The sequence below is a fragment of the Galeopterus variegatus genome, unplaced genomic scaffold (genome assembly GCF_000696425.1).
Source record: "Galeopterus variegatus unplaced genomic scaffold, G_variegatus-3.0.2 Scaffold1269, whole genome shotgun sequence".
NCBI classification, from domain to species: domain Eukaryota; kingdom Metazoa; phylum Chordata; class Mammalia; order Dermoptera; family Cynocephalidae; genus Galeopterus; species Galeopterus variegatus.
The window spans coordinates 167,978-193,701 of NW_007727380.1; the positions used below are offsets into that span (position 1 = coordinate 167,978).

Below are 25,724 nucleotides of genomic sequence, written 5' to 3' on the forward strand. Positions count from 1 at the left end.
ACTGATCAAAAAAGAAAAATGATACAGTGATGCAACTTATGCCACAGGAAAACTGATCTCATAATTTTATATTTTCCAAATAACCATTCCTATTTTAAACTTAGAAGACAGAGAGGTAAATGAGCCTCTACATGCAGAGTTTTATAGAATATGAGGATCTTTAAAAGAAATATTTACCAAATAAACAATTATCTATCTTTTGAAAGATCTTTTAAGAACTTCAATTCATGGTTTGCTAAGTATCTTACTGTTTGGTGGAGACTCAATATTTCTGAAAGATTCCTGGTTTTCCTGGATATTCTTAATAGATATTAAATTTCACTGTAAGACTTAGGTAGATGGCATTTATCCCAATTGAGTCAACCTGAATTCTAACAAGAGTGAAAAATGTGTATTTGAGTTAGTCAATTTAGTAGTGACATTTAGTTTTAAGGCTTCTGTAATGGCAGCAAATGTTTTCCTATAAACACTACAAGATAAAGTGTCTGCTATTAAATTTGAGGGGGTTACTGATATACCCAGACACCTGATACCAGGTGTTTTTGAAGTGGCTGCCATGGACCTTTTAAGAATTTTAGCCATGACCCACATTTCTCATTCCCAACCAAAAGCAAGAAAGGATGTGCTCTTTCCTTTGGTGTGTGATAATGTGAACATGAACTTTTTCTTGTAATTGGATTAAACAGCCCCAAAGTGAACCCCATCACTATAAGGGATGTCAGTAACATAAAATACACCAACACAGAGAATCGTGTACATATGTACAGTCTCACCCACTAAAAGCAATGGCAAATACAACTGGATCTATTCAGAGCTTTGATGTGACATGTATTCAGCATCCAAAGAAACAAAAGGACTTTTACATCATTGTCACTCACAGGTACCATCAAGCTCTAGGTACCTATCACTACACATGATATACCCCTTGAGAGAAGGGTATAGATAAGCCATTCAAAACAAGTAAAAAAAAAAAAAAAAAGTCAATAAGTGCATTTCAATTTCCTTTCCTTTAAATTACATTTTAAACAATACTCAATGCCCCCACCCAAAAATATATACTGTATATTTATATATTTATATATATAGTCTTAGACTATAAGGGTGAAAATGCTTTATAAAAGTCAATGAGAGATCTCTGCAGCTTAAGGAGACACCTACCTCTGTTTTGCTCACTTCTACCTAGCTATGGCAACTTCGGTCCTGCAAGCAATAGCTTTAAAGGCTTAAAGCCAGAATCAGAATCAGATGCCAGATCAGAGGTTAGGTAAAAGGTAGTCTCTTACTGCTTGCCATAAGAAAGCAGACTGAGAAGAGGAAGGGGAAGAGCTAGGAGAACACTTTGAAGATAAGCAGGAGTGCCTTGTAGGGAGGTGGGCAGGTGGGAAGAGGATAACAAGAGGCCACATAGTGGGGCTCACTCCCCCTCCTCTTTGATGCGCTGTTGCTTGTTGCGACGAGCATCCATGTCAAAGTTGAAGTCATTCCACTCATCACGGGGTGGGAAGGAGATGGTCTGGCGGAGGGTGAAGCGCACAGCGTCAATAACACGCTCGCCCCGGGTCTCACTGGAGCCCACGCTGACAGTAGAGGCGCCGCTGGGGGTCCGCAGGAGGTGGGGAGGGGAGGAGAAGTCATGAAGCTGTCGGTGGTCCAGGATGCCCTTCCAGATGGCATGTCGGAATTGCTCAGGGATTTTCAGACTTGCCAAATCCTATGCAACAGGGAAGGGAGTCAGGGAGAATGAGCACAAAGAGACAAGTGGACATTTACTCCATACCCTTTTGTCCTTCCCTGGTGCTCTGGTTAATTGATCTGAATTTATTGATCCCTAAACTGGAAAATAAAATGAGCTCTCCGATAGTCTTCAGCACTATACGTAACTAAGCACATAAGCACAGCCTTGAGATGCCATCTCTGCTTGTGGGTAACACTTCACTATTTTCTACTGGCCTCAGATTCTCTATTGGTAAAATGGGGATAGTAGTTAGATGAGAGGTCAAAAATCCCAAACAGAAACAGAAGGTACTTTCTGACTCTTAAGTCTACCTGGTTCTAGTCACTAGAAGAAAGGTATTAATGAAATGTCACCACCACTGGGTTGAGGAGATGAGAAAAAAGGACCGTCAACAGGGATCGAGCACTTTCTACATGCCAGGCACTGAACTAATTACTTTATGTTCATGATCTCATTTAATCCTCAGATTAGTGGTAGATGTTATTACACCTGTTTTATAGTTAAAAAATACTGAAGGTCAGAGAGGTTGACAAGTCACACAACTAAGTGAATAAAGGACATCCTCTGAGCCTAAAATTGCCCTATTGGCCAAAAGGTCTCTTGGTGTTTAGATAAACCAGGGTATCAAAATGCAAGACAATCATACCCCTGTTCTATGAGTGGGAGTAGAAGGCATTAGAAATAGAGTCAATCTTAACTACCATCAGCTCTTCATTAGCTTGTTTCAGTGGTAGCTCACATTTTGTATGGAGAAAATGGTGAGCAGAAAGCACACTGTGCTCGGAGTCAGAAAACCTTGGCAAGAGATTCCTGTTCTGTCACTGCCTGGCTATGGAACTCTAGCAAGTCACTCATTCTCTACTGGCTTCAGTTTCTTCATTGGTTAAAAGAGATAAATTTGCTTTTTAGGTCGACATATATTGTAGACTTATATGTGAAATGTGGCTATGAAAGTTTCATAACTTATAAAACATACTATAAATGTTAACCATTCGTACTATTATTATGTTACATTATTAATTCATCTTTGCATCTTACAGGGAATACTAATGAAAAACCCCCAATTTAATCATATTCCTCTTCCAGGAAGAGATGCCAAGTAACTCAGACTGGTGCTAAGAGTCAAACTGAGAAAGAGGTGTCTACTTCCAGAAATGAGCAGGAAGAAGCCGAGGTGAGGATAAGAAAATTGTATAGCTTCCCAACCCTTCCCAATTCAGAAATTAGCAGTATAGTGTCATACTTTTTCTGTGGTGTAAATTTTCAGGCCATTAGAGGTACTCTAATTTCTTATTGCAGCAGAAAAATACATTACAAAAGAGATAATCCACAAATAGACGAGTATAGCTCTATATGCTTCTTGGACTCTTTATACTTCTGAGACTCCAAGTCCGTAGCTTTTTGTAAACTAGGCTCCATTAATCTTCACAACTCTCTGGACAGGTTTTAACTGTTGACTGACAGGTGAGAAAGCTGTAGCCTAGAGACTGGCACAAGACTTAGTCAACACCAGCAGAGATGGACTTACGGAGAGTATCTACAGATCCTAATAGACAAGGGAGAATCCTGACACACTCCCCCATGGGGAATACTGAACAAATGAAAAGGATGACTCTAAAAATATAGGGAAAAGGCAGATTTCCTGTTCCATCAGGTAAAACTCTACTATAGGAGGCTCCTGCAAATACGGGGTGACTCTGTTCTCTTCACTGGATGGAAATGATTGAAAAGTTCTCCGAATACTGTTGGAATTTCCTCTTAAACCTTTCTCTATAGTTTTCACTTATACTTTATTCTGTCAGGGGGCAGCAGCCAGGTTGACTTATGGGTGGAGGAAGGGAGGGCATAGGGCCAGCACAGCATATACTTGTCACCACAGGGCTGGGGCATTCTCAGGCTGCAGGGGCATCCTAGCATCGGTGCTCAAGGAGGGGAAAAAAAGAGGTTCCAACTCTAGAAGCAGTAGCAGAGCAGAGACTATCTTCCTTCACCAGTCTGAAGTGCCATCTGGAAGCTAGAGGAGAGGATAGTGAACCCCAAAGAGAGCAGCACAAAGAGAAGCCTGTGGGGGGGGGGGGGAAATCAGACTGCCATAAACCAGAGCAATACCAGCTCCCCTGTGAGCAGGAGTTCAAGAAGTGGTGTAGGAAGCAAGAAAAAGTCGCCTTTCATCCAGCTTATTTCAAAAGACAAAGACTATCAAAGCCAGAAGAGAGTGATTTTGAACCCAATTTGATTCACTGAGACCCAGGGAGACAAAGTGATAACCCCAAGTTCTCATTGCTATTAAATAGCATGGTTGGGACCTGAACTCATGGCCAGTGATCATTCCCTGGGTGGCTGGGCCCTATTGTGATAAAACTGAAAATGAATGAAGGAACATATACTTTTAATTGAAAGGAACATTTGAATCCCCCTTTAGGTCTTTTTTTAAGGTGATGCAGAAAAGGCTGGTTAATAAAGTCATAGACTAGAAGCTTACACACCAGGGTTCTATTCCTGGTTCTGTCATCCACTCATCATGGTAAATGACTATGACTATTGTCACCTCTACATGTTTTTAAGTAAGAATAACAGCGCCTGATTCCTTCTATTCTCCTGGGGACTTATAGAAATTAATGAGACATCCCAAAAATTCTCTGCATTCTTTAGAGATCATAAAGTTCTTGATGTTGGGAATTGTTTCTCTTCTTTCCCATTTTGCATATAGTATGAGTGCAACAAACCATTGCTGACGGATCAGACAAGCTGAGGAAAAGTGATTGCTGACCTTCCAGTACGCACAGGTTGAAGCCTCAGAACACTTCTAATATGGTTATAGGTTCCATCAAAATTGAGGATTAGGGGCATGCCAAAAACAAATTTTAAAACTAGCAAGGATAGAACTACAAGGCCAATGTCACCAGAAGGAGGAAATAAAGAAACAAAACTCAAGAGAAAAGTCTAACAGTTACTTACATCCATGGAGTAATGCTCAATCTGATAGATGGTGGTCAGCCCCTGGGTCGTGAAATATTCCAGACATGATGAACAGCCCAACCTCGCTAAGAAACTGCAGAGGGAGGAGGGAAGAGGAAGGAGGAAACAGAAAAAGAAAGTTCACCCCAGCTGCACTGGCGAGATAAAGGAAAACCCAACATTTTGCCCTTGGATGCTCTACATAAGAGACTAGGGGCGGATAAAATATATGTGGGCCTTGGATTTGAGGTTTGGCGATTATTAGTGACTTGAACTTCAGGTCTGTCGAAATTAAAATCAACTATAATAATTCTGGCAGATCAGCGATTTTCAAATGGTGATCTGTGGAATTCTAGGGTTCTGTGTAAGTGCCTTAGGAGCCATTGCAGGGGGTGAAAGAAAGGAGTCCAGTGGTCAGTTCCCAGCCCTCTTGCCTCCTTGCTCTTCATTCCAAAATGAGCATCTCTATTTTAATTATTTTGTATGTGAAGTTTCTGAGAATGTTTTATGTGGTTAAGAAAAAATCATAGGCCACTGCTCTATGAAGTCATTAATCCTTTGTGATTTATGTCCTCCTTAGACTACAGATCTCCTCCTTTTTGTTGCTGGTCTGAGACTGATGGTGGCATGGTCACAGGGCCAGACCTGGGTGGGATAAGCCATGCACTTTGCCATCTCTTTGACGGGCACTACATGAGCATTAATACAAATCATTCCAGCAGCTAAGTGAAAGAACCATTCTGCACACAAAGCAGAGGCAGAAGATGAGCACTAGGTGTGAAATTTGGAAACCTGCTCTTGCTTCTGTGGGAAACAGATCTTTCAGGCTTCATGCATTTTTTTCTTTTGACCCTCTGAACTCCCCTTGCCTGGAGTCTCCCTATTTCCTATGTGAAGAGCACGAGAAACCATGAGGTTCTTGAAAGTTCCTGCCATTTTTGCTAACACTACAACCTTTTTATGGTCAATCAACTCCAAAATAATGGTCCCTGGAAATGGCTGAGAGCTATGAGGCCTAGAGAGCAGGAAAGGGAGCAAGAGAGCAAGTTTTCTGCCCTTTTGGGAAACCCAGCCCTGAGCACCAACTTGAGGGCCACAACTGACAGTGTAAAAGTGTGAGGGAAGAGGGAGTGAGTGAAGACGGGGAAAACAGACATGAAAATTATATGCCTATAATCACACATTTTCACTTTTTCCCATGCTGATGATAGTTTTCCTTGATTAAACACAGTGCTGACTACCCCATAGATCAGGGATAATAGTGGCTGACCTTCAAACATAGGGCTGCTCGCTTTCTCTCCTTCCAACTGTTTTATCAGCTTTGACAGTATCTGCCCTCCCCCACCCAGGATGCTTAGGACAGGCCCCCAGGGGCACATGCTGTGGACTCACCTGACAATGCTGCAATCTGTGGGGTACGGAGGTGGGGGGGTGCAGTGGGAGGTGGACGGCATGGAGAGTGGGGGAGGGAGGGCCTGGGTGGGGCTGAGTCCATTCATGTCTCCAGCCAATGGCATGTGGGTGCTCATCATAGGAACTGAACAGAAGCAGGAGGAACAGAGAGCGTTACTGCCGTCATCACGTACCAGCATCCCAGGGGTCCATCTACCCTGGTTTAATGTTGCCAAGGGCTAAACTACCAACCTTCCTCTTCAGTGTTATCTCTCACTACACCCCTCCAAGCACTCTACATCTAGTCACATAGAATAGTCACCAGAATCCAAACTCATTTCACACTTGTTGACCTTTGCACTTTGTCCTGACAATCTTTTCTCACCATTTTCCCTGCTTCTAATTCTTTGTCCAATTGCTTGTCACTCCTAATGTTAATATGGTCCTCCTTGTATTTGCTTTCATGGGTAAATGAAGAAGGAGATTAGATCTTGTACATGTCTAGTCCCCACAGACCCTAGCACAGTGCCTGGCACAGAGGAGATGCTCAGCAAACTTAAGCTAAGTGAACAAATGAACAAACCTGCAAATGAGAGAGTGACCTTTAGAATATTTATTGGGGAATGGAAGGAATTACTGTTTCATTTTTAGGGAACCATACACCTAAGAAGGAAGAACACAACAAAAAATTTTAACTCTTTCTTATGCTCCATTTCAGCGTAGTATGCAGAAACGCCACCAAAACCTACTGGTATTTTACTAAATTATAAACTGCAAACATTCACTGGTAGAGAACAAAGTATAGTATTTATGAAATAAACTTTGCCTTCAAGTCAAAAAAAAGCAAAGTAATTTATCTACAAAAAGGTGAATTTAATTTGTTTCCACTTCAGTGAACAGTAGTGTGCCGAGGGTAACCGGCCTCCGCCACTAACTAGCTGGCTAGAGGGCATAGCCCTGTCCCATCTCAACCCGTTTCCCTTCTGAGTACATCAAAGGATAACTGTGAAGTATAAATAAGAAAAAGCAGGCAAAGTGTAAGTTACACAAATGTGAAGCATCACCACCATTACCATTAGTTTGCCATCTCAAGAAACAAGTCGAGGACTCTAAGATATCACAAGAAAGAATACAGTGGAAAATGAATGGTTTTTATTCCTTTTACTGTCAAAATAGCAGACCTGTCAAGGGGTCAGGTTTTGAGCCTTAGAATGCATGTATCACTAGTGAGAGAGCAATCTGGCTCTAAAGTCCTTGTTGTCACAACAGGCAACCATACCACATACACCTCTATCTCATTAAAATAGGAACATGTGCCACCACACCAGAGAGAGACACAATTCTAGCCTCCCATAACTTCTTTCAGAAAGCCCAGGCTTTTTACGGCAACACTGAAATGCAAGTTTAGATGCTTGATCAAAATAATTAGGGATTTCAAAGGACAAGATCCAGGGTACCTTTTTTTAGGGGGTGGAGATTACAGGATACCTGTGCAGTGTTTAGTGTTCTGCATCCCTGAGAATATTATTATACATCCTTCTATGTTCTTACCATCCTTTTTTTCTTTCAAGATTATGCATCCACTTTGCTAGATTTAGTTCTAGCGGGCAAGATAATCATATTTATAGCAAAGCTACAGACAATCATCGTCCATTTGGAGGCCCAAGTCTCACAAGGCTTTTTACATTTATAATTAGTTGACATGAGGAATTTGTGTGAATAAGCATATTTATAGCAAAGCTACAGACAATCATCGTCCATTTGGAGGTCCAAGTCTCACAAGGCTTTTTACATTTATAATTAGTTGACATGAGGAATTTGTGTGAATAAGTAAAAAGCAGAACCCTTCATAGGTCAGTTCCCTACTGAGTGTGTATGGGACGGAGTAGGTGAGTTAAGAAGGTCAAGACTGTAGGAGGATAGACTCAAAAAATGTTAAACGTGCAGAGTGGTAATTTTATGGATGAAAAACTGAACATTACAGCAGAGAAGTGACTTGTCTATAATTATGTAACTAATTCAGCAACAGAGTCCAGACCATAATGTATTTCTCTAGATTTTAAGTCTACCACACCATGTTATTTCCCACACGTTGGATACATTTCCTTTTGACTGTCTTAAAGATTGCACAAGGTGGTTGTCCATCAGTTTGGCTGAAAGTGTACAGTTCTTATCACTACTGAAAAAACAGCCTTCTCCACTTCTACCAGTGGGTTTTGTAAGGTACCATACACCTCAAGACTGAGAGCTTTACTGTCAGAAACCCAAGCCAGTTGACTATGATCAGATTTGTCCCCCTGTGCCTCTCACTTAGCTTAAGGACAAGCCTTTTCCCCAACCCAGAGCAGAGTCTTTTCTTATACCAGCCCTGTTCATCCTTCAGGTGCACCTAACGGGAGGTGCTCTTACTGTTGGCTCCCATGCCATCAGGAATGGTGGTCGGAGTGAGGGCGCTGCGCTGCTGAGGGTTGATGAGCTGGCTCACGGAAGGCAGCTTGTTCATGCTGTTCATTTTGTTCAGAGGTGGGGAGCTGTTACCGTATGAAGACTGAGACTGCATCGAGGTCCTAGGAACACGAACATGGAAATGATGGTGAGCATGGGACTTGAGGAATGAGGACTGGTCATTTCCAGCACGTCTAAGATTAAAACATGTCCTCAAACTGTACACTTGCAAAATATTCCTCCAGGATTGATGGTCAGTTGTTAATTTTGTTTCCATTTCAGAATATTTCCTGACTAGACAGTGATTGCAAGGCTGTCATCAAATCATATTTTTCCTGAATGTGCACAGTACAGAGTTTAATATCTTTCTCAAGCATCTCCTTTGTGAGACAGAAAATAATTGCATCTTTCTTTTTCCTCCATTGTTTCCTCCATCTTCTTCCCCTCTCTTGCCCTTCATCTCAAACAAGACTGAAAACTAGTAGGGAGAAAGAACAGAGCAAAGACATAAAGGCTGATGAAAGACACGGAGATCCCAAGCTCAGATTGCAGCTGAGGCATTCCATCTGCAGCTTCCTAGGCCATTTGGGATATTCAGAGGCCCCAAGTTGGAAACATGCTTTCTCAGCTGAGATGTTCATGGGCCATGAGAAAACCCATCCTAATGCCAACAGCCTTTCTATGAAGTAGAACTCTGAAGTCCAAACAACTGTTCTGTTGACTTCCCACAAGTCTCCCAGGAGAAATGGGAAATCAAAACAAAATACACAAAATCCAACAGTTTTCCACTCAGTATAGCCTCCAACTTGGCAATTTACTAGAATGGTCTGTCATATTATGTGTTACATTACAGATGATTTTCCCTACTTGATATTCATTCCTGACTTTCCTATTAATTAGAATAAGTGATATATAGTAGAATGAGAGTCAGAAAATCAAAATTTAAGTCTTCCTCTAGAATATATGAGGAAGCTATAGGTCTCTGTGCAAGATACTTAAAATCCTTGCCTTCATTTTCTCAAAAAACAAAACAAAAAACACAAACTACATACATACACCCTTGCTTCATGAATTAGATGTGAGAGCCAGGTAAACTAAAAAGAAATGGGGCCCATCTTTTGATGCTCACAGAGTAGTAGATACAACAGTAATAATAATCCCTCCTCCCCTGTAGGACTGTGATGAGAACTGAAAGAGAGAACATGAAGAGGAACTTTACAGACTATGTGGCACTTACGGTAATTACTGTGCCTGCAGAATGAAGACTTGGCTTTGAGCAAAATGTATTATTTTGTTTCTTTTTGCCTCCTTCCGGCTGCAGCCATATTTACATTAGAGGGCAGATAAAAAAAATTTTGGGGGGGAGTTTTATTTGTGTGTGTGTGTGCATAAAATTTTGAAGGCTCTGTAAATGAACGCAGGTCCCAAGCAAACATGGCATAATGATGTTTAAAAAAATTTTTTAAAAAATGGCTGTAGCACTTGGGTGGCACAGCAGGAGCATTGGTCTTTGAAGGTGCCACTCTGAGTTTTATTTGTGTGTGTGTGTGCATAAAATTTTGAAGGCTCTGTAAATGAACGCAGGTCCCAAGCAAGCATGGCATAATGATGTTTAAAAAAATTTTTTTAAAAATGGCTGTAGCACTTGGGTGGCACAGCAGGAGCATTGGTCTTTGAAGGTGCCACTCTGTATTCTTCGTGATTACATGGAAACAGGGAAGACCCAATTCCATATCACTGAAGAGCCACAGCTGGAAGAATGCAAACAATACACTATACATAAATTTGCATAAATGAGATGACAACTAATGTATAACTAACAGTTCAGCGGCATTTTACAATGACTGCCTTTAAGGTAGGTGGGCATTGATTTTTCTATTTAGCCTTTCTCAAGTATTCACAATTATAGACCCAAATTGTACGAACAGGTGTTTACATAATAAATTCTCCCAACTGCAAAACACTTCAGGTTACCAAGCTCTCCTTTATTCACGTTCTGAATGATTGTCACAGCACCCCTGTGGAGCAGGTCATGATATGGCAGGACAGGGAATGGCAGAATGAGGAAATATAAGTCTTTAAGAAAAAACTATGCCCAAGGCCACATATTGCTAATGAATGAGTTAAGGATAAAACCAGGTCCCTTGGTACCCAGTCCAAGAGTTTTTTCTTTCATTGTGCAACACCTCCCCAGAAATAAGACAGTGGTAGGTTACAGGATCAAGAAATGGGTAAAGGGGTAAGAAAAATGCAGGAGACTGAGATAGAGCAGGGAGCAAGAGATGTAGTAAAGGGTGCCTCTCAGCCTATTATGAAGCACTCTGAGTCCACTCCTTCCCTGGGTAGGAGCCTTGGAGAAGAGCCAGCACATTTGGATATACTTAGGAGCAACCTTAAGTCTACACCAAAGTGTAAAGAAGCACAGGGCAAGGCAGCAAAGAGATGCTTTGTGAGATGCTTCGTCAGCTGCTGCTGCTTCAACTGTTGTGGCCCACTGCAGCGTACCAAAGATGCCAGGGAGCCCCTATCCCAGATGCAGGTCAGTCCTCTGTTACTTAAAGAGAACTTTACCTTTCTTTTCCATTCCCCTAAATCAGTTGAACCTATAGCACTTGAACCATTAATGTCCACAACTGGGAAAATAAAAACACATTTAAAAGCTTTGCATTTACCCTGGACCCTCAGCTATATTAAATGCCTTCTAAATCCTGCTACAACAGGATTTCTTCTCCCTTTCCCTTGTGGTTATTTTTGACTATTTGATCAGTTCATTTATTATTTTTCATCATAAACCACTTCATTTGAGGAATGTAGATCAGAAACCACAGAACATAGATTTTTAGAGTCAACAGAAACATCTGGGTCACTTTCTAGATCTGACACAAGCTGTTTAAGTGACTTTGAATGTCATCCAAGTCTCTTGAATCTCATTTTCTTAATCTGTAGAACAGGTATTATATTTATTCCAGAAGAGTTACTATGAAGATTATGCGGTATCTGACCTGTGATCCTCCCTCAAACCAAAACCAAAAAGTCAGAAAGTAAGAACACAGCTCTCCTCAGGAGAAATAACAAGGTATACACCCAAGGTTGTTTTCTCTAGACACTTACTACATTTTTCTAAAAATTCAATGTGACATATATAGAAAGATGTGTCTCATATTTTTGGTTTTGAGGAGAAATCCCAGTAAAGCCAAGTCCAAGTTCTTAACTCTAACAATGTTAAGCTTCTGCACACATGACTAAGAATAAAATTCAGAATTTCAGAGCTAATAGTGGGGTTTTAGATAATCCAGGATTAGAAATCAGGTTTACTGATTCCAACTCTAGTGACTATTATGTGGTAGAATGTCAAAATTTTTGAGAAGTCGCAAATTCAAAGTTATCTATGTGGTGAATGTCAAAATTTCTGAGAAAACACAAGTTACTTTCTCCACCTTTCAGGAGACACCTAGAATTCCACTAGACTCCCTCTTTTGGCACAAATCTTCCATTGCTATTTAAAAAAAAAAACAACTCTAAAAGAATTTGGTGGTACATCAGGTTAAATCTGTTTCTCCAAACCATTTCTGGAGTGTAGAATTTGAGAGGGGAAAAAGGATGTATACTGGGGGTATAACAGAACATACCTGGTATAAAAAAGACCCCCAAAAAAGGAAAGGCAGGGGACGTCAGAAAAGGAATTGTTCCTCCTCTAAATTTTGCTCAGTACTGCCCGGCCTGTGACCTTTCTCTCTACCTGGGAAATCCTGTTTCCAGAAACAAAGGGCAACATTTATTCTGTAGCTAACAATCATAATTTTCAAGTATTTTCCATCATTTCAAATATGTGCATTTATATAAAATTATAAACTCATCAAAAACTTACATAAAAACAGGCTGAAAGAAAAAAAAAACTTCTAAAAGAAAAAGCAAATATTAAGCTAAAACATACTCACCAATCCTTTCAGGGATTTGGGAATGAAAGGATTAGACTAATTAAAAACACTTTATAAATGTAACAAGATTATCTGATTTTACTAATATACTTTTATCTCAAACATAAAGTTATTATTTAAGTATTTATCTAAGCTCCTAAATTATTTTATGCAGAATAACTTCTTATGAAGTTCTTACAAGGAATTAGTCAAAGCTTAGAACATACTGTAAATTTTTTAAAAAAGCATTGGACAACAGGTTCCACTACAGATTTTTGGCAATTATTTTATGCAGAATAACTTCTTATGAAGTTCTTACAAGGAATTAGTCAAAGCTCAGAACATACTGTAAATTTTTTAAAAAAGCATTGGACAACAGGTTCCACTACAGATTTTTGGCTACATATTTGCTAATGCCTATATCATAGAAGCCAAATTATTTAATAAATTTGTACTTGATTTACATTTATTTCAGTAAATTCAGCAATATAAGATACAAATTGAGGCTTGTTTAGAGATATCTAAATGATACTATGGTGCCTAAATAACCATGATGAAATTAGACACTTATAGAGCTAAAATATTTTTTTAAGTTAGTGTAGGCATTGCAATTAATTTTTAGGATCAATAATCTTGATACAGAGTATCTTAAATAGAAACACTAAATATTGAGAGAAGACATGTAGACAGGATCGAAGTGACTGTTCTATTATTCTTGTTCTTTAGACCTATATGATACTTCAAGCACTTACATGAGAATATTCTAGAACTTAAGAAAAAAAAAAAAGGAAGAGAGACAGAAACAAAAAAATGCAAGATAAACCAAGATGCAAAAGTTTATTGAAAATTAAAATCACACATCCATAAAGCAACAGCCTCAATAACAAGAATCATTGTCTTAACAGAGAATACAACACTGATGATCTGTTTTGGGGAGATGGGGAAGGGAGGAGATTTTTAAAGTCTTTATGCTATTATTTTAAAATATGTATTTAAATGGAAAGAAATAGAGATTCTCTAACTAAAGTCATCTACTCTTTCTATCTTTAATTTCTAGGCCAGGAGTGTTGATTTTAGCATGTGTCTCCTTGGACTTCACTTAATCAAAACCTAAGTCTCTTGGATAAATGCATTTGAACAGTGTCTGTAATATGGTAGGTTTTATGGTTGGTAGAATTTAGGGCTAGGAGCTCCAACTGAACAAATTAATCATAGATTTGGTGAGAGGACTTTGAACTCTATATGAAGCTCTGAATAATGGTAAATAACTGCCTGGGGCAATATTATTGGAGTGGTTTTACCTTCCCATTAAAACTGCAATATAAATTTACCTGCCTTAGGGTTTAACAAGTTTTGGGGTAGGTCTTCAGGATTTTATGTGCAAGGAGGATTGTATCATATCAGATGTTGACATTCAGTGGCAGAGGTAGGCACTGACATAGCATTAATGAACTTTCTACCTACATATTAGGGCAGGATACTAGTAATGCAAATTCTCAAAAAGAAGAAAAGAACACCTCACCCCCCAAAATTGGCTACTTATAGTAATTATCACCTCTCTGCCCAGCAGTACACTTGACACCTCAGCTTGTTACTAACTGCAATATTACTGCATGACCAGCATTGAAGGGCATGACCGAGTCTCTCAGTCACCTACAATTTACTTATGCATAGACAGTAACAACTTTTTCTCCTTTTCTTAAAAAGACATCTTAAGTTTGAGACCTGCTCAAAAGCTTCATTAAGAGTTTTAGAAACACAACGGAAGGTAACAGAAAAGGGTTCCAATAAACACCTTAATGCCCCTTTTCCCATCTAAACCCCTACCCCCAGGAAACAACAAAAAGCTCACAAACAAACACAGTGGTTGCTGATCTGACAATGCCAGATCTAAGGATACAAAATCTGCAGAAACGTCCTTTCTTGTAAAGTTTTGAGTCCCTTCAAAAAGATTCTCTCACTAATGGCTGTGTGCTTTTGAGCAGTTGGGTCTCTGAGCCAAAGTGTCTTCAAGTCCTGTTTTATGAGGGCTGGACACATACACACACATACACACATGGAAACACACACACTTAAAATACGGAGGGGGTGCTCTACGGGTACACTGATCGGTTTGGGGGGTTGGAATGTCTAAAGAAGACGTCAGATTGTTTCGGAGTTTCTCTCCGGGGCTCCACAAGCTCATTCCTGAAGCAGGCTGAAAGGAGACTGCAGAGAGGAACCAGAGAAAAGAAAAGATGAAGGCTTAGGACTTCATATATTCAAATCAATTGAATACAGAAACACACTCCTTATACCTTCATGATCATAGTATAGACAATAGAATGCCTGAAAACCTATTTTTATTCCTTCCTTTTTATCCTTCTTTAAAATTACTCAGAGACTACTCAAGTTTTTATAAAGAGAAAATGAGGTAAGGCAATCGTAGTTAATCAGAAGTATACATAAGAACCAATTGTGGAACGTATAAAAAAAAAATGCATTTTCCCAGATCCCTTTCTGAGCCAAGGCTGGAGCACAGGCCCATATATTTTTAACAAGTTCCACAAGGTGATTTAGTTGAGGACTACTGAGACAAAGTCAAGGTGCTCAGCACAGGGCTTAGCATATGGTATATTGGACTCAATTAATTGAAAAAGGGAATGCAGAAACGAGAATAAATTTTAATCTTTTGGAAAATGTCATCTGCCCAATTACTATACCTCATTACTGTTCCTGTCTAGCCTAACTATGAAATATGAAGCAATATGATCTTATCAGTAGAGGGGCTGCGTCACTATGCATTTGTAAAGAACTATTAATGAGTATTTTGTATGTGCTTCAGATTGAGATGGATAAGTATCTTAATCCTTTCAGTCACAAACTTGGCCTGTAAATACATATATCAAACTCACAAAAGCAACTTTTGCATAATTAAGAAATCAATTATGCCACAAGGAAGCCAGAAACAAACCCTTTTATTTTGCTAAAAGTTGTGCAACCCCATGAAGTACTTGAGAATTATTTCCCAGACTGGCTTTTTGAATCACATTTGGTTTCTTTGCAAAGGAACAAAGCCATTTTTACTTGCTTAGTGCTGGGATGAAGTAAACCATCTCACCATCAAGAATTGGTATTATCTTAACAGAATATTCCAGAATACAAATTGTTATAAAAGCAATTTTCTGTCAACTAAAGAACTAGAGCTTTCACTCCTTGTTTGGATATTAAAGTTTGGGGCTTCTCTTGAAGCAAGGACTAGCAGAGGACAATGTGCAGAAATCAAACTAGTGCTCCAGCCATGATAACAGTATATGGACCCCAGGGGCTTAAACTTTGAGACCAGTTCTTCAAGGAGAGGTGAGAATTTAGAGATGTGATCTAATCTAGCTGAGTTTAATTAATCTGTGTGTTTTTACTTCATTTCCAACTCAGACGTAATAAATCTCTGCCCTGAAAACTTCGTAACATAGCTGGAAAATTCAAAAGCAGCACTGTAAACTATAAAAACGTGTGCAGTACTATGATAACTGTAAGGCTGAACTATAGGAGACTGCCAAATTCATCTGTGTTTTTACCTATACGCTGGTGATTTTAAGCAAATATTCTGCAAATGTGGAGGATTTCTAGAAATATGGTGTTAATAGTAACATAGCTGGAAAATTCAAAAGCAGCACTGTAAACTATAAAAACGTGTGCAGTACCATGATAACTGTAAGGCTGAACTATAGGAGACTGCCAAATTCATCTGTGTTTTTACCTATAAGCTGGTGATTTTAAGCAAATATTCTGCAAATGTGGAGGATTTCTAGAAATATGGTGTTAATAACTTCTATCAGTTTGGAGATCTGTATCCTCTACTCTCTCCTCCATTGCTACTACTGAAAATATTGCTTGTTTCTCCCTCAGATATGTGAATTTGAGAAAAAAAATAACATTCTTGGAGATAATCATAGCCAAATGAGTTTTAAACTGAAACAGTAAGGATAAATACCAATGGACTGGTAACAGACACAGAAAAATGGGAATACATGCTTGCTTTGGTTTTATTACTATTAACTAATGAAGCAGACCAAAACACTGCAAAGAGCTCTATGTTCTAAATGTGATTATAGTCTTAGCTTCATTATGAACTGCTCATGAAATCACAAGTGGAGTTCACTGGGCCTCAGTTTTCCCAGCTGTGGTGTGAGGGGCTGTGCTACCATGGTCTTGCAGATCTTGCTCTGTTCCAATAGTTTCTGACTTGTATTACTAATGAGCTACAATCATCAAGTGATCATAACCAAGAAGGAAACACGAAAGTCTCCTAAGGACGTCACAGATTTGTATTAACAATGTAAATAAAATTCCACCCTGCAGAAACTCAAAAACAATTTTCCAGAGAAAAGCAAGAGTTAGGCTAAACAAAATTGTAACAAAGTGACATTGGCCTGAGTTCACCAAGGAAGCCAAGAAGGATAAACTGCAGAAAAAATGAAAAAGAAATAGTACTGGTCTCAAGTATAGAAGTCAAAAGCTTTCTAAATAGGTGTCAAGTGGCTTCTACAAAGCTGACTTAAGAGTTAATGCCACTTGAAAACATGAAGGCAGGAAGTCTAGTGTAAAAATTGGGTCCAATTTGTCCTTTCATTAGATTATGGCCTCTATAAACACAATTCCCTATATTTATACCAATGTGGGCAAATCAACTAAAATCAAATTTATTCATAATGTAAAGCCTACTTGTATCTATAACAATTTGATTCACAGCAACTCAGTATAAAAACTATCTTCTATAAAGCCTATGATCATGAAGGTAATTGTGAAGGAGTTTATAAAAAAGGAAAAGCATGCACAAATGAAAAGCAGAGAGAAAACACATAGTGGGAAACTAACAGAAGTAATTAAACTGAAAATAGTTTACAGGCACCTTGTAGAAAGTGTGTTCCCTTCCCACTAATTTTCCCTCTGCTATAAAGAGAAGCATAAAATCGATTTCTTACAGCATAAAATTGGTTCTATGTTTTAGAAAGGAAAACACAGGGTATTATAGGCATTTTCTACGCTGATTTATTCTTTTCAAATGATTGCCAGAAAATTAGATTTCCATTTCTTTGTCTAGTCATTCATGCTCTTTCTTGGGGATTTGCATGAAAATAAGAGAGCTGGAAAGAACTCAGCTGAAGAATAGAGCAAGTGGAGAATTTGTATAGATGTATATCAATCATTGGAGACCCATGTATATATATATAAAACGTTAAGAAGGCATAATTAGACCAAATGTCTATATTTTGCAAAGATTTCATTTTGCAGTCTGTTAGATTTCCATGCACAAGTTATCACAGCTGTGAGATACCAACTCAAAAACATGCATGTGATACTTTTAAATGAACACACCAGGGGACTATGAAGCTACTAATTTCTCACTTTTTTTCTGTAGCCACACATGCAAAAAAGTGAAAATATGTCCCTAAGATCTTTTGGGCTTTTTCAAATCACACAATTTTAAGATGCATTTTCTTTTCTGATGAAATAGATTATTTTAGAAATATAGATAAAAAAATTTCCCTTTAGAGCAATGCAAGCTAGTGAGACAATAAGCACTGGATAACTCATCATATAGAAACACAGGGCTATGCATTTTCATGCACACCACATAAACGGACATGAATAGCATATACACTTGACTAACAAATGTTAATCCTCCTCACTTGTAAAGTCTCTAAAACAATTACACTAAACCATTCCCTTTCTTGTATGATCTACAGAAGCTGTTTTAACTTATACTATTAACTTACACAATGCTAATAATAAAGTTCCAGAGCTTTCTTAAAATTCAGAAGATGTTTTGGTTAGAAACCCAAAACTACTGAATTGTAAACTATGGGAAGGCAGGAGTCTCATCTTTCTTATCTCTATCCTTAATGCTTTCAATATAGCATATCTTCAATAAGAATTTGTTACATGAATCAAGTCAACTATTCCAGCCTTTTGATAATGGGGTTGTATCATTAACTACTCGAGGGTACTTCAAAAAGTTCATGGAAAAATAGAATTAAAAGATAATATGAATCTTTCCATGAACTTTTTGAAGTACTCTTCTATTTTACATCTGAATGGGCATGCCTCACTTAGACAAAAGAGATGTCTGTCAAAGGCTGCTGTCATATTTTGTTAGATACTGAAATGTCACTTTAAAAATCACTTTAGGATTTGCTGAAACCTTTTAATACCTTTCTGCCTTAGAATATACGTATGAACTTCCAAATGCACCTATCAAACAAAATCTAAGCCTCAAGAAGCAATGACAAAAGAGCCACTCATTCATCTACAAGAAAGACTGGCAAACGATAGTGAATAGGCACAATTTGGCCCATAAGTTAAGAATGATCTTTACGTTTTTTTTTTTCCTTTTTGTCTTTTTTACTGACCAGTAACGGGATCGCGACCCTTGGTGTCACGCCTGTACCGGGGACCGGCAACGGGATCGCAACCCTCGGTGTTGCGCCCGCACCGCGCTCAGCCAGTGAGCGGGAACCGGTCTCCACATGGGATCCGAACCCTCGGCGGGAGCGCCGCCGCGCTCCCAAGCGGCGCACTCTCCAGTGCGCCACCGGGCCGGCCCAATCTTTACGTTTTTTAATGGGGTAGGGAGAATGCTCAAAAGGAGAATAAAATTTCATGACATGTGAAAATTATATGAAATTCAAATTTCAAGGTCCATAAATAAAGTTATGTTTGTTTTGTTCTTTGTTTTTAGCAGCTGGCCAGTATGGGGATCCGAACCCTTGACTTTGGTGTTATTAAAACCGAGCTCTAAGCAACTGAGGTAACCAGCCAGCCCAATAAAGTTTTATTGTAACAGCCACTCTCATTTGTTTACGTATTATCTATGGCTGCTTTTGTGCTACAATCATAGAACTGAGTAGTTGCACATTAACTATATGGACCAGAAAGCCTAAATCATTTACCACCAGTACTTTACAGAAAAAAAGTTTACCAATCCCTATGCTAGATGGTCAGAACTTTTCCTGTTAATTGAAAAAAAAAAAAAAAAAAAAAAAAAAAAAAGACAGGAAACAGTATTGCAGAGCAACTGGTTCAGCATATGTTACTGTTTTCTGGAGTCATTTTGGCTGAGTCAAACTTTTCCAAAGTGAGAGGCAGGCATTTCTTCACACCATAGCATAGCATGAGGCACTTAGCCCCTCTGGTCTGTAAATGATGTTACAAGTTTCTGTTTCTTTAATCCCTGTTGTAAGATTTTATGAAAACTAAATCAGTTTTTTACTTAAATATATTAACATATTTTTCCATTGAATATCACAAAAAATCCATATGATTGGCAATGGAAATTTTGTCTACAACTCTGAGTTCTAATTTTCCTTTGGGATACTCTGTGTTCCCAAGGAACCACCAGATTAAGCTTTCTGCTCATATTTATATATAATACCATATAATTACAATCTGAAAAACTTTCATGCTAAAAGTAAATTGGTGAGATCCCTTCTGGTCAAAAATGGTCTTAAATGCTCAAGTAGCCTCAAGTCCTTTGAAGAGGGAGCATGCTTCTTTTTCTATCCCTCTGTTACCCATCCCACTTTGTAGCAGACAGGTGTTTGCAGGATGTCTCCTTACTACCAGAGATGCACTCCAGTCTCCTCGATTGCATTTATGTTGATTAAAAGAAGAAAAATGAGCCCTCTTTATTACATTTTCCGTAGCTAACTCCCTATAGTCGCTAATAACATATCACAAAACAACCATTATTTATTGTTCATTGCATTTCTATTGGGAAAGATAATCTTTGCCTTAGGCAAGATGATTTTGGCTTCATTTCTTTTTGCTAGAGGTGTACAGTTGAATGTTTGAATTGCTCACATGGGCTCAAAATATATATATTTTACATTTAACTACAGAGACTCTGGCAATACTTTCAGTAGCCATACAATACCTTAATTAAGCTAACAGGTGATTATTCTTAACCACAGAAAGGTAAGTACAAATAGAGTCCTGGTTTGCCAATTTCTCATCCTCTCATAAGAACTATTGTATTCTTGTTAGTTATAAAACAGCATCATCGAAGATCCAAGAGTCAAGATAAAACTTAACACATAAATAGGTTATATGTATATTCTAATATGGTTGCAAAATCCAGTCCCATTTATATAAAAATGTATAACTGGAAGACAATCTAGAGCAGGGATGCTAAAATATGGCAATGTGATGCTACTTTGTTCTTCTGCATCCAGACATTTTCCCAATGAGCATGCTCAGGTCTCAGAATCCTTCTCGACACAGCACCCACACAGCTCACTTTATAATAAAACCTACTTGCTATCCCTAGTCTACAGTGGTATTTCCAAAAATGGATTGTGTGCATCCCAGGAGATGTACCAGACAATCCACTGGGATGAAGAAAGATTTTATATTTTTAAATATACAGAGTATTACTCAAATAGAGTATGTACGCAAAATTCTTTTATTGTTAGATGTGTATGGATCAGGGATCCAGAGAAGAAGGGTGAGTCTCTTAAGTGGTGTTCCTTAAAGGGAAGGTTATGATAAGAGATATAAAGGTTGAAATTGAAAAAGGAGTGCCACAGCAGCTCATCTGACCCTGCTGTGATACGCTGCCTCACGTTATTTTCTGCATGGCCTGTCAATCACCCTATTGCTGACTCAAGTAAGTCACCCTGGCTCATGCCTCCCGAAATGACTTTGACACACTCACTGTTTCTGAAGTAAGTGCTGGTGTTGCTGCTGCTGCTGCTGCCTGTAGGTTTCAATTGTGTGCTGAGGAAGGTACTGCATGAGTTCCAGGGACTCTTTGATCTTCAACAGCATCTCATAAGTCTCACGGCCCCTCACCTATGTAAGCAAGCAGAAGGAATGATGGGGAAAAATGAAGAGCTGGAGAACTGTTAGAAATGCAGTCAATCCTCACTACTCGTGGATTTTGTATTTGCTAGCCTACTTGCTAACATTTATTTGTAACATGAAAATCAATACTCTTAGTGCTTTTGAGTCACCTGTGCATGTTCTCAGCAAGGTCAAACAAGGAAATGTTCTGTTTTTGTGTCTGCTCTCATGCTGTAAACAAGAGTCCTCTTCATAGTCTAGTTAGTGCCACATTTTTCACATTTTTGTGCTTTTTGTTGGTGATTTTGCTGTTTAAAATGGCCCTCTAATGTGAAGTGCTGTTTAGTGTTCCTAAGTGCAAGAAGGCCATGCTGTGCCTTACAGAAAAATACATATATTAGATGGGTTTTACTCAGGCATGGGTATGGTGTTGTTGGCCATGAGTTTAATGTTAATGAGTCAACAGTATATATTAAACAAAGTGTCTTTACACAGAAACACACAAAAAATAAGGTTATGCATTGATCTGTTACAAAGTGTTATGACCAGAGGCTCACAGGAACCTAATCCTACATTTCCCCTAGAAGCAATGATTCAGTACTGATACAGATTTCACAGTGACTTTATAAAACAAAGCTACCACAAAAAAATGAGACTTGACTGTAACTATCTCTGGAAGGACAAAGTTTTCAGCTGGGAAGAAAAAAAAATGTTTTTCTGTTTAAAAAAAAAAGTCTTTCAAAAGCTTTAAAAAGTATGATCAGGGCCAGGTCTAGGGTGAGGCAGGAGAGGCCCTTAGGGTGCTTGAGGGTCCTGAGAGTGGCTGCCTATTTAAACTTCGTACTCCAGGCACTTTACCTGCCTTACTCCAGTCCCCACCTGGAGTACTATATGCAGAACTTGTCAGAATTCAGAAATGGTAAGATTTTCTCTACCTATTGTTGGGTTAACGCCTGCTCAACCTAGCTCTGGGGTCCCTCTTCTGAGAAACTTTTCCTGACCTTATTCTTGATGTCTGCATCTGTGGTCCTTCCTGTGTGCTCCCTACAGCTCCATGACTAGCTCTGTTGAAGCATTTATCAAAAATTTTTGTCTTTGTCTTTGAGTCTAGTTTCATTTTTCTATATATATGGATGTCCAGTTTTCCCAGCACCATTTATAGAAGAGGCAGTCTTTTCCCCAATGCATGGTCTTGTTGCCTTTGTCAAAGATTAGTTGGCTGTAAATCTGTGGGTTGATTTCTGGGTTCTCTATTCTGTTTCATTGGCTGGAGTGCCTATTTTTATGCCAGTACCTTGCTGTTTTGGTTACTATAGCTTTGTAGTACAGCTTGAAGTCAGGGAGTGTTATGCCTCCAGCTTTAATGTTTTTGCTCAGGATTGCTTTGGCTATTTGGGGTCTTTTGTTGTTCTACGTGAATGTCAGGATTCTGAGAAGAATGTCACTGGCATTCTGATGGGGATTGCATTAAACCTATAGATTGCTTTGGGTATTATGGACGTTTTCACAATGTTAATTCTTCCAATTCAAGGGCATGGAATGTCTTTCCATCTTTTTGTGTCCTCTTTAATTTCTTTCAGTAGAAGGCAAACTCTTTGGTAGGACACCATTCTTACTTTCAATCTCTAAATGCTCAGGCTCTAGTATATTCACCACTCAAAAAATACCAACTAAATACATGTTAAATTAATAGAGGTTCCCCCCCACCGAAATTTAATTTGACTAATTCTTTTCTATGTAACTTATTACAGGGTACCTCTTCCATCAGTACAAACTGATATTTTAAAATAGCTTTTCAAATAGTCCCTATCTCATCAGCTGAAAATACATGAAGCCTTTTGAAATATCCAATATATGAGGTACTGTTTTACTTAAAGGTCACAAGTCAGTTTCCATTTGTATCCTGAGAAACAAGACACTGAGAATCTCAACTAACTGCCTGTCTGATTGGTCTAGCAGCAGCCTATTCCCCTGGGGGTCAGGCCCCAAAGAAGGTGGGAAAAAGGCACGGCACACCCAGACCTGTTGAGTAGCTTCATCTTCAATCCCAGGGTGGCACGGTCAAATCTCCTGGCCCAGCCTGCCTGTTCTCATGTCAGTTTAAATGGCATCAAGGCTATACTGGTCACCAAGACTTTACTGCCACTCTAGTTGGCAAAGACCTAATGTAGTTAAATATTCTACAAACTGAAACTGTAGTCTAATAAAGGGACTTATTAATGACCTCAAGGGGGCTAATGTTCCTTGTAGGAGTGAATTATGTTCTTACATAATAATTGGGCAGAGCTTTCTGGCCATTCGTGTATAATTGAGGATTCTGCTTTGCTTGGCTTTTTTTTTTTTTTAATAGCACTCTCTAAAAGAAATCACATTCAACTCTCCATAATTGCTATATTATCAACTTTGTGAACTCTTTCCGACAACATTTTAGGTCTAAATTGCTATAACCACACTGTCTTGGATAATCTTATCATTCTTAAATAATGGAGTGCAAGTTAATTTTAAATATTGGGGTAAGAAAAGTTTTGTTGGGAAGGTAGTTCTGATTGGGTGGGTGAGTAAGCAGATGAGTGTACACTGTCAATACATTCCAAAACTGTGGAGGAGAAATAATCTCCTGATTTTTCAAATAATATATTCTTTCTGCTTTATCTTACTACCCACCCCCATCACTATGGACTAAATGTTTATGTCCCCCCCAAATTCATATGTTGAAATAATAACCGCCAATGTGATGACATTAGGAGGAAGGGCCTTTAGGGAATAATTTAGGTCATAAGGGTAGAGCGTTCATAAATGGAATTAGTGCCCTTATAAAAGAAACTCTAGAGAGCTCTATAGCCCTCTTTCTGCTGTATGAGGATACGAGGAGAACATGGCAGTTTGCAACTAAGAAGAGGGCTCTCACCAGAACCCAAGCAGACTAGCAAGTTGATCTCAGACTTCCAGCCTCCAGAACTGTGTGGAAATAAATCTCTTTTGTTTATAAGCTACCCAGTCTATGGCACTTTGTTGTAGCAGCCCCAACTAACTAAGACACCTCCTTTCCCATTGCTACATGTAATTGGAAGATGACCACATAGCAAATGCTCATTACAAGAAGGTTAAAATGAGCCACTATGAACACCCAAGGGAGACTCACTGGTAAGTATAACAGTTCATCATCTGGGGATCTTCGTTTCTTGATGGATGTCATCTGGATGCCATGTGTGTTCTGACGAAAAGCTGGTAGGAGAAAAGTGCAAGTTTCACCCTGGGAACATTTCTAAAGCAATAATACATATTAAACATATTTAATAATACATATTAACCAGACAGTAGCACCAGCAGCACCTGTGAAATTAGAGATTCTAGTCCTAAGCATCCATTTAATTGGTGATGATTGTTTCTATGTTAAGTGTCATCTTAGCAATAATGAAATAGGGAGAAGGTGAGGAAGAATAAGTAAAAGAAAGAAATGAAGGATGCTTGGAAATGGCCTCTGGTTTAAGAAATGCTGCAGGAAATGCTATGTCTTGTTGGTGTGTGTCTGTAAAGAGCTGTTACGAAAAGGAAGATAAATTGGTTTTGCATTTAATTTTTCAGATTGTTCCTCTTCCAAAAAGGTTGTAGAGGCTGTCTTTCCGATGGTAAAATAAGTGAATAAATGAGTGATAAATTCCTAAGGTTTTCCAAATTAGAAACTACACCCAATTTACAGTGAATAAAGATGCTCCTTCTACCAAAATCCAGATTAATCCATTCTCATTGAAAGTCATTGATTTGTAGGTAATTGGGGTGCTCAGGGAAGAGTTTAGGAACTATGCTACCAGGTAGACTCAAGTAAAATGAAAGAGGAATTATATCACACAAACATACATTCATATACATACACATAATTTTTATCATATATATCAGAGAGAGAAAGAACCTAACAGGAAAAGCACTGAACAGTTAGAAGTTAATGCTGATAGGTTCTCCTGTAAAGTACAATACAATTTTTATTTATTCTGGATACTAATCAATAAGATTAAACCCTTTTCCATAAAATAGGTCATATGATCGTATACTTTGAAATACTTGTTGTAGCGATATTAGGCTTATGCTAAGCACTTTCTACAACAGAATTGTATTAAAGATTAGAAGCTCTTGTGGATTAGTGGCTTTCAATTTGTTACGTGTTGTTGTTGGACTCTGTGGAGTTGTACCTCATCAGCAAGGAGTGATTGAAGGTAGGACATGGCACAACAGACCACCCTAACTCCCACCCCTCCAACTGGAGCAGCTCTGCTTTGATTTATTTTGCATTATAGATTCCTTGAAATTTTTCACTTTAAAAAAGCTTTCACGGGCCGGCCCGGTGGCGCACTGCTGTAGTGCGCCGCTTGGGAAGCGCGGTGGCGCTCCTGCCGAGGGTTCGGATCCCACATACAGACTGGCCGCTCACTGGCTGAGAGAGGGGCGGGAGCAACACC

General features: G+C 38.8%; 1 protein-coding gene across 7 annotated transcripts in view; it reads right to left on the reverse strand.

The window, feature by feature from the left end:
* Positions 1-366: 366 nt before the first annotated feature.
* The window catches only part of TP63 (tumor protein p63), a 162,969-nt gene continuing 137,611 nt past the window's right edge, over positions 367-25,724 (reverse strand). For 2 of the 7 annotated variants that reach the window (XM_008575976.1, XM_008575978.1), the window contains 6 exons: positions 24,413-24,495; positions 21,143-21,279; positions 8,495-8,652; positions 6,086-6,230; positions 4,694-4,787; positions 577-1,711 (listed from right to left, as the gene is read on the reverse strand). In XM_008575976.1, the coding sequence (XP_008574198.1) occupies positions 1,415-1,711; positions 4,694-4,787; positions 6,086-6,230; positions 8,495-8,652; positions 21,143-21,279; positions 24,413-24,495 (914 nt within the window). In that variant the 3' untranslated portion in view covers positions 577-1,414. Of the gene's footprint in view, positions 1,712-4,693; positions 4,788-6,085; positions 6,231-8,494; positions 8,653-14,164; positions 14,656-21,142; positions 21,280-24,412; positions 24,496-25,724 lie in introns of those variants that run through there. The other 5 variants (XM_008575979.1, XM_008575980.1, XM_008575977.1 and 2 more) reach the window with 4 other exon arrangements.